The sequence below is a fragment of the Prunus avium genome, chromosome 4, assembly GCF_965620075.1.
Source record: "Prunus avium chromosome 4, drPruAviu1.hap1.1, whole genome shotgun sequence".
NCBI classification, from domain to species: domain Eukaryota; kingdom Viridiplantae; phylum Streptophyta; class Magnoliopsida; order Rosales; family Rosaceae; genus Prunus; species Prunus avium.
In genome coordinates, this window is record NC_142287.1 from 12,833,272 (window position 1) to 12,848,661 (window position 15,390).

Genomic DNA, 15,390 nt, shown 5'->3' on the forward strand with positions numbered 1-15,390 from the left:
GAATATGTTGTAATGTGAGTGGTGAATGAATGTTTGAGTTTGAATGAATTTAGAGTCTACATGTTTCCAAGCAGGTTTTCACCAAACCAAACCAAACCAAACCGAGCTAACCGGTTAACCGAGATGATCGATTAACCGGTTCATTGGTTCGGCGCACGGTTTGAATTTTCTCCAAACCGGAGTTCATGGTTCGGCGCACGGTTTGGCCTCAAAACCGAACCAAACCAAACCGAGCCCACCCCTAATTTATACTGCATAACCAAAGAAAAAGTTTATATACAAAAGACAAATGAGTGAACAAAAAATCAAATGTTTGTGTTTCTAGGCCTCATCCGCAGAACTGCGGTCGCATGTGTTAAATTGACAAAGGAAAAAGAAAGATTTGGCATATAAAAACACCTCAGCTCAGAAAGATTTGGCTATTCTTTTCCTAGCAATGAATCAAGAAGCGCTGCTTCTTCCTCCTGCAAACATGACCAAAAAGACGAAGCTTAAGCAATCATTTATCTCACATTAACAATATCATATTAGTGGTATGAGAAAAGTGCAGTAAATTTTAACATTAAGATATCTATGGTATGTGACGTACCACCAAGGCATTAAACTCAGTCTCCTCATCTATGGCACTAATGATTGCAGGATCCTCCAGCAGGTCCTGTTTCCAAGATTAGAACCACATTTTATACACAGTAGCTATCATCCATTGCTTTTCTCTTAAATAAATAACTGACGCCTCATTGCATTTTGCTGATTAAAAGTAAGTTTACACAATGGGAAAATACACAAAAATTAATACAAAATTTAAGGCCCAATCATTATATATGTCCAATGAGCATAGTTTGGCTCCTTCAAATTGAGGATCTCCTCCTCAAAGCAAATGGGATTTTGACACATGTCAAATTCCAAAACAAAGAAAGTTAAAAGAATTTCAAAAAAAGAAAAAAATAAATGAAATTGACTAGTGTTCCCATTTGTTTTGAGGAGGAGCTCCTCCTCAGTTTTAAGGAGCCAAGCTTTTTCCATGTCGAATTCAGTCTTTGACACACAAGGTTGAGAGAAGGGTGGTCTTTGAAACTCAATTTTGTTCTACTACTGGGCATCCTACAAATCTTTTCAGTGGGTAGCCTAGTGACAATGAAATCCTATTTCACAATATGTGCGAGGCACTGTGAAACTAGTAAACAATATCTAGGTACCATAATTCCCAGAAACGCTTATTGTACACAAATTGGATGCTGAAAGTCACACAGAGGTTCTTGATCTTGTGATTTTATTATCTGCTAGCTATATACATTTACCTCACGTACCTATCCGAGAATTGTATAAGTCATACACCTCTTGGTTAAATCATTGATGTGGCAAAACTATAAGTTGATGTACTGTATTAATTATGCTGATAAATGCTTCCAGATAATCTCAATTTATCGTTTGAGTGCAGGCTGAAAAACTATAATAGGGCATTAAAAGAATATGGTGCAACTTGAAGATTCCACTACACCAATACTCTTGAGAAAACAGGGGAGGAAAACAAGATGTTTCAGAAGTAATACTTATGCAGACAAAATTAAGGCACTAACCACAATGCAAATGGTGAGGGTTAAACTAACAATCTTCAGTCAGTATATATAGTACGATAAATTGAAGATGAAAAACATCTACTATGAAAAGAGTGAGATTGCTTACATCGTCAGCAATTTGCAACATACCATCATTATTCTGCACAAACAAAATCCAATTGCATTTATGTTCAGTTTCCAATCATAGAATCAGCTACGGTTCTTAGAAAAATTAAAAAACGTTTCTCAACAATACTAGAGCCATGAGTAGCATTTTGACAGACATTTTAAGGGAACTTCATAAATATGAGCAAAGGAATAGAGATGCATTTAATTAAATGGCAGTGCAGCAAACCATATTAAATCTTGAAGCTTACCTTTACAACAACAAAGAGAAGCGGATCAGATGGTGTATAAATCATGTAATGTGCTCCATCCTGCACCAAGAGAACTATAGATTAATAAGGCAGTGCAATGAAAAAACCATCTAGCTCATTCGTACAGATCATAACTGTGTTCGTCGTACACACCCACATACAAATTTTTGATACTTGGCATTAGAAATTTACAATGGAACTATTCATATTTAAGTTATAAACATTAAAAGATAACAAACAAAAATATGTAAGCTGAAAATATGGTGCTATTAAAACAATCCATGCAATCTACTAAATTAAGACATAAACATAGAACACAGAATACAATAATTGTTCATATTCTCAACATATAATGCTCCTTTTTTTCTTTTAATGATGATGAACATAAAACAAAACATATCTTAGAAAAGATAACTTTATGAAATTAAGAAAAACTCTATTTTTTTTTTCTTTTGGAACACAGGGAGATTTCCCTTTAGAATACAGTGCAACAGGTTGTTTGAAGGAAAATAAATGTTCAAAGTATGAAAGCTTTAACAAGTTAGAATAAGAGAACAAAAAGGTGACATTAAGAAACCACAAGGTGAAAAAAACTCATTGTGCCAAGGCCCATGACTGCAACTGCAGACTGATCTATCTCAAGGAGCTAAAAGGAGATATGAAGCCGAAAATTCGAGGATGTCAGCAATGAATTGAAGGTTCATTCACACAAAAAATATGAAATGTCTAATATTAAGGGAATTGAAAATTATATAGAAACCATTCAATTCTAAGGCTGAAACATACTTGACATTATCGTAGTTATCATTTAATCTAAGAAGTTAAATGCTTCAATGTAAGCAAATACATCCTGTATTATTTCCGGGCAGAAAGGTATTCGTGTAACTCTCAGCTGACGGGCATTAATCAAAAGAAGAAAGTAGGTTAGTGTTCCACTCTCTATAGACTATTGTATGGATGCAGCAGCTAGTTGGTGTAGTGGGCTAGTTTGTGACTGTAATTAGTGGTCAATTTTATGGTCTTAAATAGTCCACTCTGTAGTTTGACTATAAGCTATCAGAGCCACCAAGATTATTATCCCATGAAACCTAATGAATGAATGAATGAATAAATAGAGAGATTCAAATATCAGCAGTTTAACTACATGTGTGATATATCTTTTCTTGGGAGTGATGCACTGTGTCAGGGGCCTCCACTCTGTAGTTTGACTATAAGCTATCAGAGCCACCAAGATTATTATCCCATGAAACCTAATGAATGAATGAATGAATAGAGAGATTCAAATATCAGCAGTTAACTACGTGTGATATATCTTTTCTTGGGTGGGATGCACTGTGTCAGGGGCCAGAGGTCTGCACAGCAGAAGATTGAACTGCGTAGCATTACATTGGCCTGTGTCCCAAGTTGCCTCGCTCATGCATATTTAATGATTCGCCCCACATTTAGAGTATATCATTCGGCATAGTGGTAGCACATGCTAAACTCAACTTGTAAAGTAAAGCGCAACATTGGCTACCCTATCTCATGTAAACACGAGGCCACCCATGTTGTAACCCAATGCCCACCTCTCATGGTCCCAACATTGGCTAGAGGAAGCTCATTTAATGCCCACACTTGCGTCGCTGAGGGTGGTGGATGGCTTGACCACTATACTCTTTAATGCGCATTCTGAGCCTTCTCCCTTCTGGTAGGAGGGAACATCAAGTGTGTGAGCAATCATAATGGACATACTCACAGAAATTCCACTCAACAACATTTTTCCAGAACTTATGCCGTGTGTTTGTCACCGCTCCACTTGCTATGCATGACACTGGGCACTATAAGTTCTTGTATCACATTCCCAACACTATATTCTTTTGTAAGACTAACAACTTAACTCTACTCCAACAGATTATGGGGCAGTGGTAGGACCCAACAGATTATTAATCTAATGATGACAGAAAAATTCACAAGTTTAATGCATATGTTAATATACTAGTAAAATGAAAATATAAAATGATCTTCAATGAATACATATGATTTTTTTTATAAATAAAATTGTATTCTAGTTAATGAGACAACAATTCTACAAGGAAAAAAACTCTTCATCAGGAAAAACACAAGCCAGTTTTTTTCTGGACAGAAAACACAAGCCAGTTTACTGCAACCTAATAGTACTAAAAGTTATAACCTACCAATTTAATGTCGCATTCTTAAGAAAATTATACTGTATATAGATGGTTATCACATTACCAAATGGAAACACGTAATTTCTACACCCTCAGTGGGCAAGCCATCTACATCTTGACCATCATCTGCAAAATAGTTAACACCATACATTAAATATCAAACATTAAAAGACCTTAGTTCTGAAGTCAATAAATGGGATCTACAAGGATGAATGGGCAGAGGTGCAGCGGCCAACTAAAGTCCATCAAAATCCATTACACCAATAAGCAAAGAGTATCGTGTGAAAGAGAACCCCCCCTAATGTTTATCAATGAGATAAAGACAACACAATAGTTTGAGCCATGAAACACATCTAATAATGTTCTATTTAACTATGTGAAAGAGAACAAACCTATTATTCATCAATGAGAACCAGATGGAACGGAAGTGTTTACGGAAGTTCCTAAAAGTTCGTCTACATACTCAAAAATCATATCTACCTTGCACTTCAACGAATCAGGGACCACATCTTTCCATGCCCTTATGGTATAAGCTCCAATGGGTCAACAAAATATTATACAAAGAGTTTTTCCCCTTCTCATTTAATTGAAAGAGAAAAAAAAGCTAGAATCACCATAGAACATCTTTTATGACATCAATTATTGACAGCTAGATTCATCACAAACCCAAAACTTCATTCATAGTGGCAAAGAAGAAAATGAAATAGAAACCACCTAAAGAGTTTAACAATCATAAAGCAGATCTTTTGCTTTTTGTTTTAAAAGAAAAATAAATGACGAGCAATTGCCTGTTCGGAAATCAAATATGTCATCTTCTGAGTAACAAAAGCCTCCCCGTGCTGTATAACAGAATCTGATATGAAGATACAAATTTGAACAAATTAATATCAAGATATCTAGGAGAACCAAGATACCAAGGTTTAATAAAATTCTAAAGCTGGAATATCTTTATCATCATACCCACTGTGTACCAGATGCATGTGTATCTTGGCAAGGGCATAAGCAGCAGCGGGAAGAATAACTTCAGCTTCTTCATCGCTGACCTAAGAAACAGAACAACGCAGATTAAATTGATAAGGAAAATAAAGAATCAAGAAATAAACACTTCCAATTCATAATTATCACTGACATGTAGATTGATAGACATTGATTAATGTCAAAGAACCCCGTCTTGCATCAACCTCTTTCTTTCCCACCATAGCTTAATAACTTTTTTTTAACTTTTTGATAGAGACAATTCTATTGCAATATATATATATATATATATTACAATGAAAAGAAAACATGGACAAGAAGAAGACTTTAGAAAAGCCAAATGAAAAAGAAAACAAAGACTCAGCTGGAAGAAAAAGACTCCCAAAAGCAGAACTAACAAATAGAAGCTAGGCAATCTAGCCAGATATTTTAGAAAGATGAACCCCTAAACATGCATCAGCATGCATAATATCTTCTGCACATCACAGGTATGCTATTTAGTTTCCAAGAAGCACCAACCCGCAATTTCATGATTACACCAGCCTTCCAAATCATCTTGCGTTCCATTTGGACGGGGTGGTTTACAAGGAAAGATTTGGATTTCAAAATAAACTAGATAAAGAATTACAAACACATGCCTTCAGCTCATGCACGTTGGGGGTGACATTTGTAATTTTTCAGTGATGTGAAGAATGAGAAAAGTAGAGCTTGAAGCTAAAATTATAAGAACCTTACAGCCATTAATTAAACATTGTACTCAAACTTTAAGGCTATCTTCATTGCAGAAGGACAATCCATTAACGTATTTCCAAAATCCCTGCAACTTGTCATCTTCAAACCCCTCACAACCAAAGTACAAATGACCTATATTCTACCTAGCTTAAACACTCTAAGGACATCAGAGTGTAATTAGTTCTTTAACAAGAATAAGAATACAATTTCTCTCAACATCTTTACAACTTAGCTAATATAGTGCTAACTTTCCTAACCCAACAATCAACTGACTAACAGTAGCCTAACTGATGTTTAAGAAACTAGCTGCATTAATGCATCAGCAAACTGCCAGCTTATCGACCAAAAATAACTGCCAGCTCATCAAGTTGACTTTGTCAACACAGACATGCATATAGGTTCCTATCAATACCCTCGCCTCAAAACAATCCTTCTCCTCAAGGATGGAATTCTAGAAATCTGACCAGCAAGTCATAATAGTCTTCCCCAAGTTTCTTCCTTTTTTTTGAGTGAGGATTGCCATTGCACTAAACTTCCATAGCAAAAGAGCAACTGGTTGGGCTTGAACAATTCCATCATCATAGCTTCTTTGAGGTGGTTAAAAGCTATAATGGTGTCAGGAGCAAAATAAAAACCTGTTGTTCTTGTACTGACAGCTGAAATGTTGGAATCAAGAAGGTACATGCCAAACAAATATCCTCAACCAAACAATACTGATGAAAAAATGGAATCAGTATTGTGTACAGTGGATCCCAAACAATACTGCCGCTTATCCACAGTAAATTTTATCTGCAAAATCTTGAAATCCCACAGAATAGGACCTAAATGTGCACCTGATTCCTCATCACACCCTCCCAAGAGAATAGCAATTAAATCTATCAGACATTCATAATCAGTCACATATAATTGGGGCCAATTCAGCTACATCCAATTCCACTTGCTTTATAATAACTACCTCCAAATCCACTTCAGTGGTAATAGATTTCATCTCACCAAGATTTTCCTGTTCAATCTCTGTATAATACAACACAAATGTGGATTCCTCATCCAGATTAGGCATTTATATTCTGCAACCCTGTAAAAATGGTGATGAACTTCCAATTTAACGACATTCTCCTCATCACTTGCAAATCCAGAAGCAATTTCCCCAATTCAATTATTTCTTTCTCATTACAATATCCACCAACTATGCCACCTTTACCTTATTGACCTTGAAGGACCCAATATCAGAACAAACAAAAAGACCACCCTTTTTTCCCACGATCTGATTCTTTTCACCTGGTGATTGAGCCTCAAAAGGGAACAAATTGTTATGTGAGGACTCAGTTACTGAACTAATTTGACCCAAATGCACCTATTGAGATCAGCAGAAAAAAATAGTCTACTACTTCTTGGCCACATTCAGTAACAAGGACTAAATGAAGGTGATAAATAATATTCCCAACAAATGAATAAAATAAAATAAAAATAATATGGGAAATCAATGAGACATTGAACCTATATAGGAGATATAATTACTGTTATATCTGCATCTAGAAAACTTTGCAGTTTCAAAATTGTCATCTGAAGTCTACACAAATTTAAGAATCAACTAAAAACTTAGATATGGACCACGAGAACATACAGCTGACCAGCCATCTATGTTTGTGCTCTTTAATATTTGAACAGGCCTGCATTGATATATTAATATACACTTAGCAATGTTTCTGGACAAATTGCTCAATCACAAAAAAAAAAAAAAAAAAAAAAAGCTTTACTTACGTGTCAACTGGGCAAAGCAGCATACATTCATCTCCCCGTGAGCTTCTAAACACTCTCCTTATAACGCACTCTAAAGGGAAATTATTGGTAGGATCAACCTGCCCATTGACTCCTTCAGAAAATTTTAATTTTAAGGAAAGCAATGGCAAAAACAAACAAACAAACAAAAAGAGTGTAATCTGTATCTTATCACAATTTAGGATGACTAAAATAAATCAGCATCCAGTAATCCCAAATTGAGGCAGCTCATAAATGATCCATGGTAAAAATAAAAATAAAAATTATAAAACATAACTGAACTGAGCAAGTGTTATCTCTGGATTTAATCTAACAAATTGTACCCAACTCGATGTGGCACAGAGTCATTAAGAGCAAATACGGAGTTGATTCCAATGGCAGGGATGCTAAACTAGCAACCAATGTGTCTAGTAGGAATCCATGGCGCGAGAACTCAAAGGGATATGATTCTTTTCTTCAATGCTGCAGATTCTCTGTTGGCAATGGGGAAAAAATTAGATTTTGAGAGGACTTTTGGCTGAAAGAAGGGTTACTGAAAATTTTGTTTCCTCGATTCTTTTCCTTGTCTCGGAAAAAGAACCTAAGTATATCATGTTTTGTTAACACTCAAGAACAGCCTCTTAATTGGGATTTTGGATTCTAAAGGAACTTGTCCGAGGCTGAGATAGATGAAGCGGTATTGCTGTTGGATATCTTGGGGAAGGTTAGGTTAAGTAGTTCTAGAGTGGACCGGAGAATATGGGAGATCAAGGATAACGGATCGTTTTCTTGCAAGTCTTTTAGGTCTTTTCTTCTTTCTTATGGCATTAGGGATGTCTTCTCCCTTTTCACCTCAATCTGGAGAGCAAAGACACCTCCGAAAATTCAGGTTTTTGTGTGGCTAGTTGCGAATGGCAAAGTTAATACTTGCGATTTTATCCAAAGGAGGCAACCAAAGCTGTGTTTATCTCCTTCCTGGTGTGTTCTCTGCAAGGAGAGTGCAGAAAACATTGATCGTTTATTCATTCCCTGCCTGTATTCAATAAAATTATGGTGGAAGATGCTGTGTACACTCAGAACGGAGTGGGTGACTCCTAAAGGGTGTCTTGAGTTCTTAAGTATCAAGTTGGTGGTTGCAGGGAGGGGGAAGAGAGCACAAATTCTACGAGATGGTCTTGTTCACGCAATTCTTTGGAATATTTGGATGGAACACAATAGAAGAATTTTTCAGGGACATATAGGGGTACGAGCTGAGGAATTATGGGATAGAACTAAACTTTGGGCATCTCTTCGGGCCTCAGTTTCTGGGTAGTTCAAGGATTATCACTACTCCACCATCTTGAGAGATATGGAAGCAGTCTTAAGATGATTTTATATAAGTGTTTTCTAGTTTTAGATATATATATTCAGGAGCAGTAGGCTAGCTATATTTTTACCTTATTCTGTTGTTTTTTGAGTTCAGTTTTTCCATTTGTTGTATGATCGAGGATAATTTTCCTTTTGATTATCAATACAAACGTTTCTATTAAAAAAATCTAACAAATTGTACTGAACAATTATTGAGTTGAGCCATAAGAGTCTAACTGCAAAAATTCAACTCTCAAGTGAATTGTGACCGGTTATATTAGGGAGATAACCAATCAACAGAATGTCAAAAACCTCTAAGCAGCCATCTTTATAGGCTGAGGTGGGCTGGGTTATTGTAGAAGTACGGTTGTGAGCTGGGGAGGAGAGAGCTTGGGGTGGGTTGAGAGTGTGTTGGTGGCTTAGAATTGATAAATTCTCTCTAAGTTGGGGTGGGCTACAACACGAGGGAGCCCCATTGTAGCTCCATCCTTGAGCAGCACCACCAGCTGCTGCTCATTTCACACAAGGGTAATTTATGCAGTAGATAAAAATTCATTTGGCCTCTCAGATTGAACTTCCAAGCCTTCAAACATGTTCTGCCTTTTTTGAAGATGATAAAAGGGAGCTATGAGCATCAATCTACAGACTATAACAAAAAGAGTCCTTGAATTTAACAACAGAAAATTCCACACACAACAAAAACAACGAGAGAAGCAAAAAGTTAAGCAAGAAAGAACTCACAATGGAAGCAATTCGCTTGGAAGAAGCCATGAGCACCTTTCCATGATCATCCACCACAAACCCAGCTGGCGGTTTTGGCAGCGGCGTAGAATGGAAACCAAGCGACCTCGAACTCGAACCGGATCCGGAAGACCCAACTCCACCAGCACCCAAATTATCCACAATTTCAACATCACTCAAGCTCAGATCCTCTGAATCACCACCACCACCACCCTTACGCTTTTTCTTCTTCTTGTTGTTGGTGCCCGAGGGTGAGCGCTTCTTTACAGGCCCAGTCTGCGACTTAGCAGCGGCGCACACAGAGATATGGAGTCTGGTGGGAGTTGAGGAAGGGGTTGGGAAGGAGACTGAGAGTGGGAAGAGCTGGTTGAAGTGGAAAGTGAACAAGGGAAAGTAGTGGGCTTGCTTCAGATGGAAACTGGAAGTGGTTGATGGAATTGTGGAGACTGAGAATGCCATGTTTGGATGTATGCTTGCCTGGGAAATGGGAAGAGCGAAGTTTCTGAGGGCGCGTCTTTGAGTGTGTGTGCGCTTTGGCGGCAGAGTATGGTAATATTGGATAATTTCAAGAACCATTAGATATTTGGATAACTCTAACTTAAAATTATTTTTTTTAACCAAACTATAAGAAAATATGTAACAAGAGATGAATTGTATTCAATCTTTTTGTTCTTTTTTTATACAAGTCATAATCTACTTTAAACAGGGATTCGAATTTGAGTGCATCGGGGCAAATTTACTGTCTTGATCAACTCGCCTAAACCACATATGCTAATATTTTTGCATGAAGTATAGTTGAATGATCTTTAGACTCATCCTCGTTTGAAAAAAAGTTCCAAATAACTTGTTGAAAAAGAAGTTTCAAGAGTAATTGTGTTCTAAGAGCAAGTCCAGCCTTGCTACCAAACCGGGCTAAAGGCCCCCCAGGCTAGCCCAAAATGCCTCCAGCGCGCAAGGCCAGCCCTGGCAAGAGCTGGGTCCCACGAGCCCAGGCAAGCCCACGGGCAAATTCAGCCCGAGCTGCTGCCTGGGTAGGATGATGCAATGCTGACATCATAATGACGTCAGCAACCAAAAAAATTTGAAAAAAAATTACCAAAAATTCCAGAATTTTTTTAAATAAATACCTAGGCATATTCTTTACTTCCCACACCAAAAACTCTATACAAATTCATCTCCTCATATGTCATGTGAATAGTATTTGCCCTTGCCCTAGCCTTTTGGGGTGGAACCAAAAAAGGCAAGGTTGCCACTATTCAAGTGAATAGTGCCAGCCCTTGCCTTGCCTTAGCCTTCATGGGTGGACTTCCTCTAACCAGCCTTTTACTTAGTGACTCGGTCTCTAGCCTAATTAGTAGTGAATGTCCACTTCAAATGGTAAGAATAATATTATGTGGCTAGTGAGCTCATAGGGATGTCTTTACACTTAAATCCTTAAAGGGATTAACGGCTCATTGTGCACATAGGCTGGTAAGTTTTAATTTTGTCAATTTGCACTCCAAAGCATTAAAATTCGATCAATTTATACTTTGTGTTAATTTGATTATTTGTTTTTAGTATAAGCAATTAGGGGAGGGGGACTTTACACAAATATTCATTGGATGCTTGGGGTTTCAAACCTGTACCCACATAGATAGAAGTAGAAGAGCCCACAGACACCTCCCCCCGCCCTCCCTAAGCGGATCAAGGGCCTTCCCCAACTCGCTACCTCTCTTTAGCTCTTCCTTTCTCTATCTTGAGAGGCCCATCTTGTAGCTCTCACTGAAATGTGATTGGAGACAGATTTTGGAATGGATATAAACCAATTGATCAGCTCTTGCAAAATTCAGCATGTTCCTCTTAACATTATGGATGTAAGAATATGTGCTCCAAATTCTTTCAGCTGATGAACTTGACATTGATTGAGCCAACACTTATTTATTTAAGATAAAAAATATTGAAATTAAATTTATACCTTTTTAGCCACCTCTGTTAATTCTGGTGTATATGCACCATATGTTGACCACCAATCAATGGAATCTATAATGTAATAACCCGGTCCTAAATTAATATTTAATTATTAAATTATTCAAGTAAAAGAAGATTTTACCACGAGAATATTTTAATGGGTTTAAAAATTAACTTCTTGTTCGGGAAATAATTTGGGGAATTGAGTTACACCGTTGTGTCGGGCCCGTTGAAACGAGTTCGTGGATGCGCGGCATGCTCAATTCCAAGTTGTAACGAACGCGCACAGGTTTGAAAACCAAAAGGACGTGTTGGTCATTTCGATAATTGTTGAAAAAGAAACCCTAAATACCCCACTGTCACGACCCAATTCAAGAAAAATGAATATTCCTAAATCAGGGTGTGAGTCATACCATAGTCATAAAAATAAAATCTTACAATCATGATATGATGAGAAATAGAGTCATAAATAAATACAAATTTACTTAACAACACAGAATCAGAGTCGTAGTAGCTCGTAGTTAAGTACACACTAAAATCTTTATCAAACGGTTGACTACTTACAAATATTAATTACACAAATCAATAACAAAAGCCTAGTAGCTTGGTTGAAACCCGCTTCCTCAAACTTCGCCTTGAATCTTGCACAATCTCATGTCCAGCTAGCTAAAGTACCAAATTTACCCTTCAGAAATTTCTCGGAGTTGTCGAATCTACACTTTTGATCCAATTCCCTTGGAGATTTCTCCTTTCTTCCTCCTATTCTTCCTTCTCTTCCTCACCCAAATGCTATCTCCTCCATCCTATCTGATCTTAGTTTATGCAATTAATCCTTAGCCTAGACTAGGTGACTTACCTCCAATAGATAAACAACTCAGCCCAATTTGAGATCAAAATCAGATTCTTGAAGAGAATGTATAAGGGAAGGGGGGAAGAATAAAGGAAAGAATGAAGGTTTGGCTTACACGTTGCCCCTTTTGTTTTTGTTTTTGTTTTTATTTTTTTTTATTTTAATAAAACTCATAATTAAGGTTAAATAAATATATTTTTGTTATAAATCCATACGTTATGGGTTTATAGGTTATGGATGCCCACAATAATATCCATCATTATATACATGTAACCTACCAATGTATTTGTACTCTACCAACCAATGTATTTGTACTCTACCAACCAATGTATTTGTAACCTATCAATTATGGGTGGTAGGTGATTCAGGTATCTCTGCTCCTATAAATAGTGGCACCAAATATGAATGAAAGACAAGTTGATTTGAGCAAATTATACTGTCTCTTTCTTCCTCTTATTTCTCCCTACATATTCTCTAGTTTTATAACACGTTATCAGCACGAAAGCTCTTGGTAATGTTCTTCTCTATAGCTTAGTTAATCCATATATATATATATATATTTTTTCTTTTATATACAAAACTCGATGATGGCTATTTTTTTTGTGAAATCATGTTTTTGACATGATTTAAATTGCCGAGAGTATCCCCCAATGAATGCATGAACATGTAGTTTTTGTTGTTGTTGTTGTTATTGTTATATGACCACTATTCATTGAAAACTTGTTGACATGCATGTTGTAGCTAATAACACGAGTAGTATGCAATTATCATTATTATTATTATTATTATTCTTTCTTTCTGTTCTCCTTTTAAGTTTTTAATTTATCTTATTTAAACACAATATATTATGATGAGTTTTTTTATTAACAAGAGATCAGGACCTGAAGTTCCTCGATCCTCATAATGGATAAGGACCTGAAGTTCCTTTATCAAATCAGAACCTAAGTTTCTGTGATTCAAAATAATTGAAGGCATGAAATTCCTCAATCTAAATTGTCTAAACATCCCAAACCAGAAGTTTTGGTGATTATATTTATGTTTACTATATCAACAATTTTTCTTGAGCTCTAATACATTCCATTTTCTTTTATATAGAAAATGTCGAACTTGGCAAAGCTCGAATTTGTTGCACTTGACATCTCCGGAAAGAACTACCTTTCATGGATCAATGATGCTGAGGTTCATCTTGAGGCTATGAACCTAGGGGAAACCATTAAGGAAGGCAATGAGGCATCCTCTGTGGATCGAGCGAAAGCCATGATTTTTCTCAGACGCCACATACATGAAGGCTTGAAGTGTGAATACCTTACTGTCAAGGATCCGTTGGCCCTTTGGGGAAATCTCAAGGAAAGATATGACCATCAGAGGACAGTTATTCTTCCTAAGGCTCGCCATGATTGGATGCACTTGCGTCTACAAGATTTCAAATCAGTGGCTGACTATAATTCTGCTCTGTTCAGAATTAGCTCTAAGTTACGACTTTGTGGAGAAAATATAACTGATGCAGACCTATTGGAGAAAACTTTCACCACATTTCATGCCTCCAATGTGGTTTTGTAACAACAATATCGAGAACGAGGTTTCCAGAAGTATTCAGACCTCATATCTTGTCTACTTCTAGCTGAACAGAATAATGAGCTTCTGATGCAGAACCATCAGTCCCGTCCAACTGGATCTGCACCATTCCATGAAGTGAATGCTGCCTTGGCACCATCTCATGAGGCATATGCTACCTCATCACATGGCGACCGTCGTCGAGGACGTGGTCGTGGTAGGGGTACCCGTAATGGTCAAGTCCAAAATAGTAATAGCCACCGCTTGGGCCCAAGAAATACCCAAGCATCTCATAACCACCAGAAGTAGAACAAACAAGACAAGGCAAATGGCTCCCAACCTTCAGCTGACAGGGTGATTGAGGAAGCATGTCATAGGTGTGGTACAAATGGGCATTGGGCACGTGTATGCCGCACACCAAAACATTTGGTTGATCTTTACCAAGCCTCAATCAAGGGCAAAGGAAAAAAGGTTGAGACATATTGGATGGATGCTGATCCAACAGAGTTAGAACCAGTGGATGCAACTCACCTTGATGTCTCAGACTTCTTTGTTGATACTGATGGCAAATCTTTTGATCCTATGATTAGTGATGGGATATTTGTGGGCCAATTCACCCATCTTGTGGACCATTTCGTTATTTTATGGTTTTAATCGATGCATATACAAGATGGTCACACGTTTGCCTATTGTCAACTCGTAATGTTGCTTTTTCTAGGCTCCTTGCTCAGATAATTAAATTACGAGCACAATTCCCTGATTATCCAATAAAGTCAATTCGACTTGATAACGCTGGTGAGTTTACCTCCCAAACTTTTGATGCCTATTGCATGTCACTTGGGATTGATGTTGAGCACCCAGTTCCCCATGTCCATACTCAAAATGGATTAGCTGAAGCTTTTATTAAGCGTCTCCAGCTTATTGCTCGCACTTTGCTATTGAAGACAAAGTTGCCAATTTCTGCTTGGGGACATGCAATTTTACATGGAGCATCCTTAGTCCGCTTGAGGCCCGTTACCCACCACCAATTCTCCCCTTTACAACTTGCCTTTGGGAGACAACCCAATATATCACATTTAAGGGTATTTGGTTGTGCAGTTTATGTGCCAATTGCACCCCCACAACGCACTAAAATGGGTCCTCAACGTCGATTGGGAATTTACATTGGTTTTGATTCACCAACTATCATTCGTTATCTCGAACCTATGACAGGAGATACTTTTACAGCACGTTTTGCGGACTGTCACTATGATGAGACATTCTTCCCGCCGTTAGGGGGAGAAAAGACTGTTCCTGAAGAACGGCGAGAATTGGGTTGGAACATATCCATTATGTCTCATCTTGACCCTCATACTCATACAACTCAAAGTGAAAATGAAGTACGA

The 15,390-nt window shown here is 37.4% G+C and overlaps 1 protein-coding gene and 1 pseudogene across 1 annotated transcript; one reads left to right on the plus strand and one right to left on the minus strand.

Annotated features, from left to right (window-relative positions):
• Positions 1-237: 237 nt before the first annotated feature.
• LOC110762250 (BTB/POZ domain protein TNFAIP protein) lies at positions 238-10,207 on the minus strand. Its single transcript, XM_021964856.2, has 10 exons — positions 9,655-10,207; positions 7,570-7,667; positions 7,433-7,478; positions 5,062-5,144; positions 4,890-4,954; positions 4,166-4,227; positions 1,934-1,993; positions 1,684-1,716; positions 590-655; positions 238-464 (listed from the first exon to the last, which is right to left on the minus strand). The coding sequence occupies exons 1-10, from the start codon at positions 10,111-10,113 to the stop codon at positions 420-422; spliced, it is 1,017 nt and encodes a 338-aa protein (XP_021820548.2). The 5' UTR covers positions 10,114-10,207; the 3' UTR covers positions 238-419.
• Positions 10,208-13,449: 3,242 nt separating this feature from the next.
• On the plus strand, positions 13,450-14,314 carry LOC148294825 (uncharacterized; annotated as a pseudogene).
• The last annotated feature ends 1,076 nt before the right edge of the window (positions 14,315-15,390 follow it).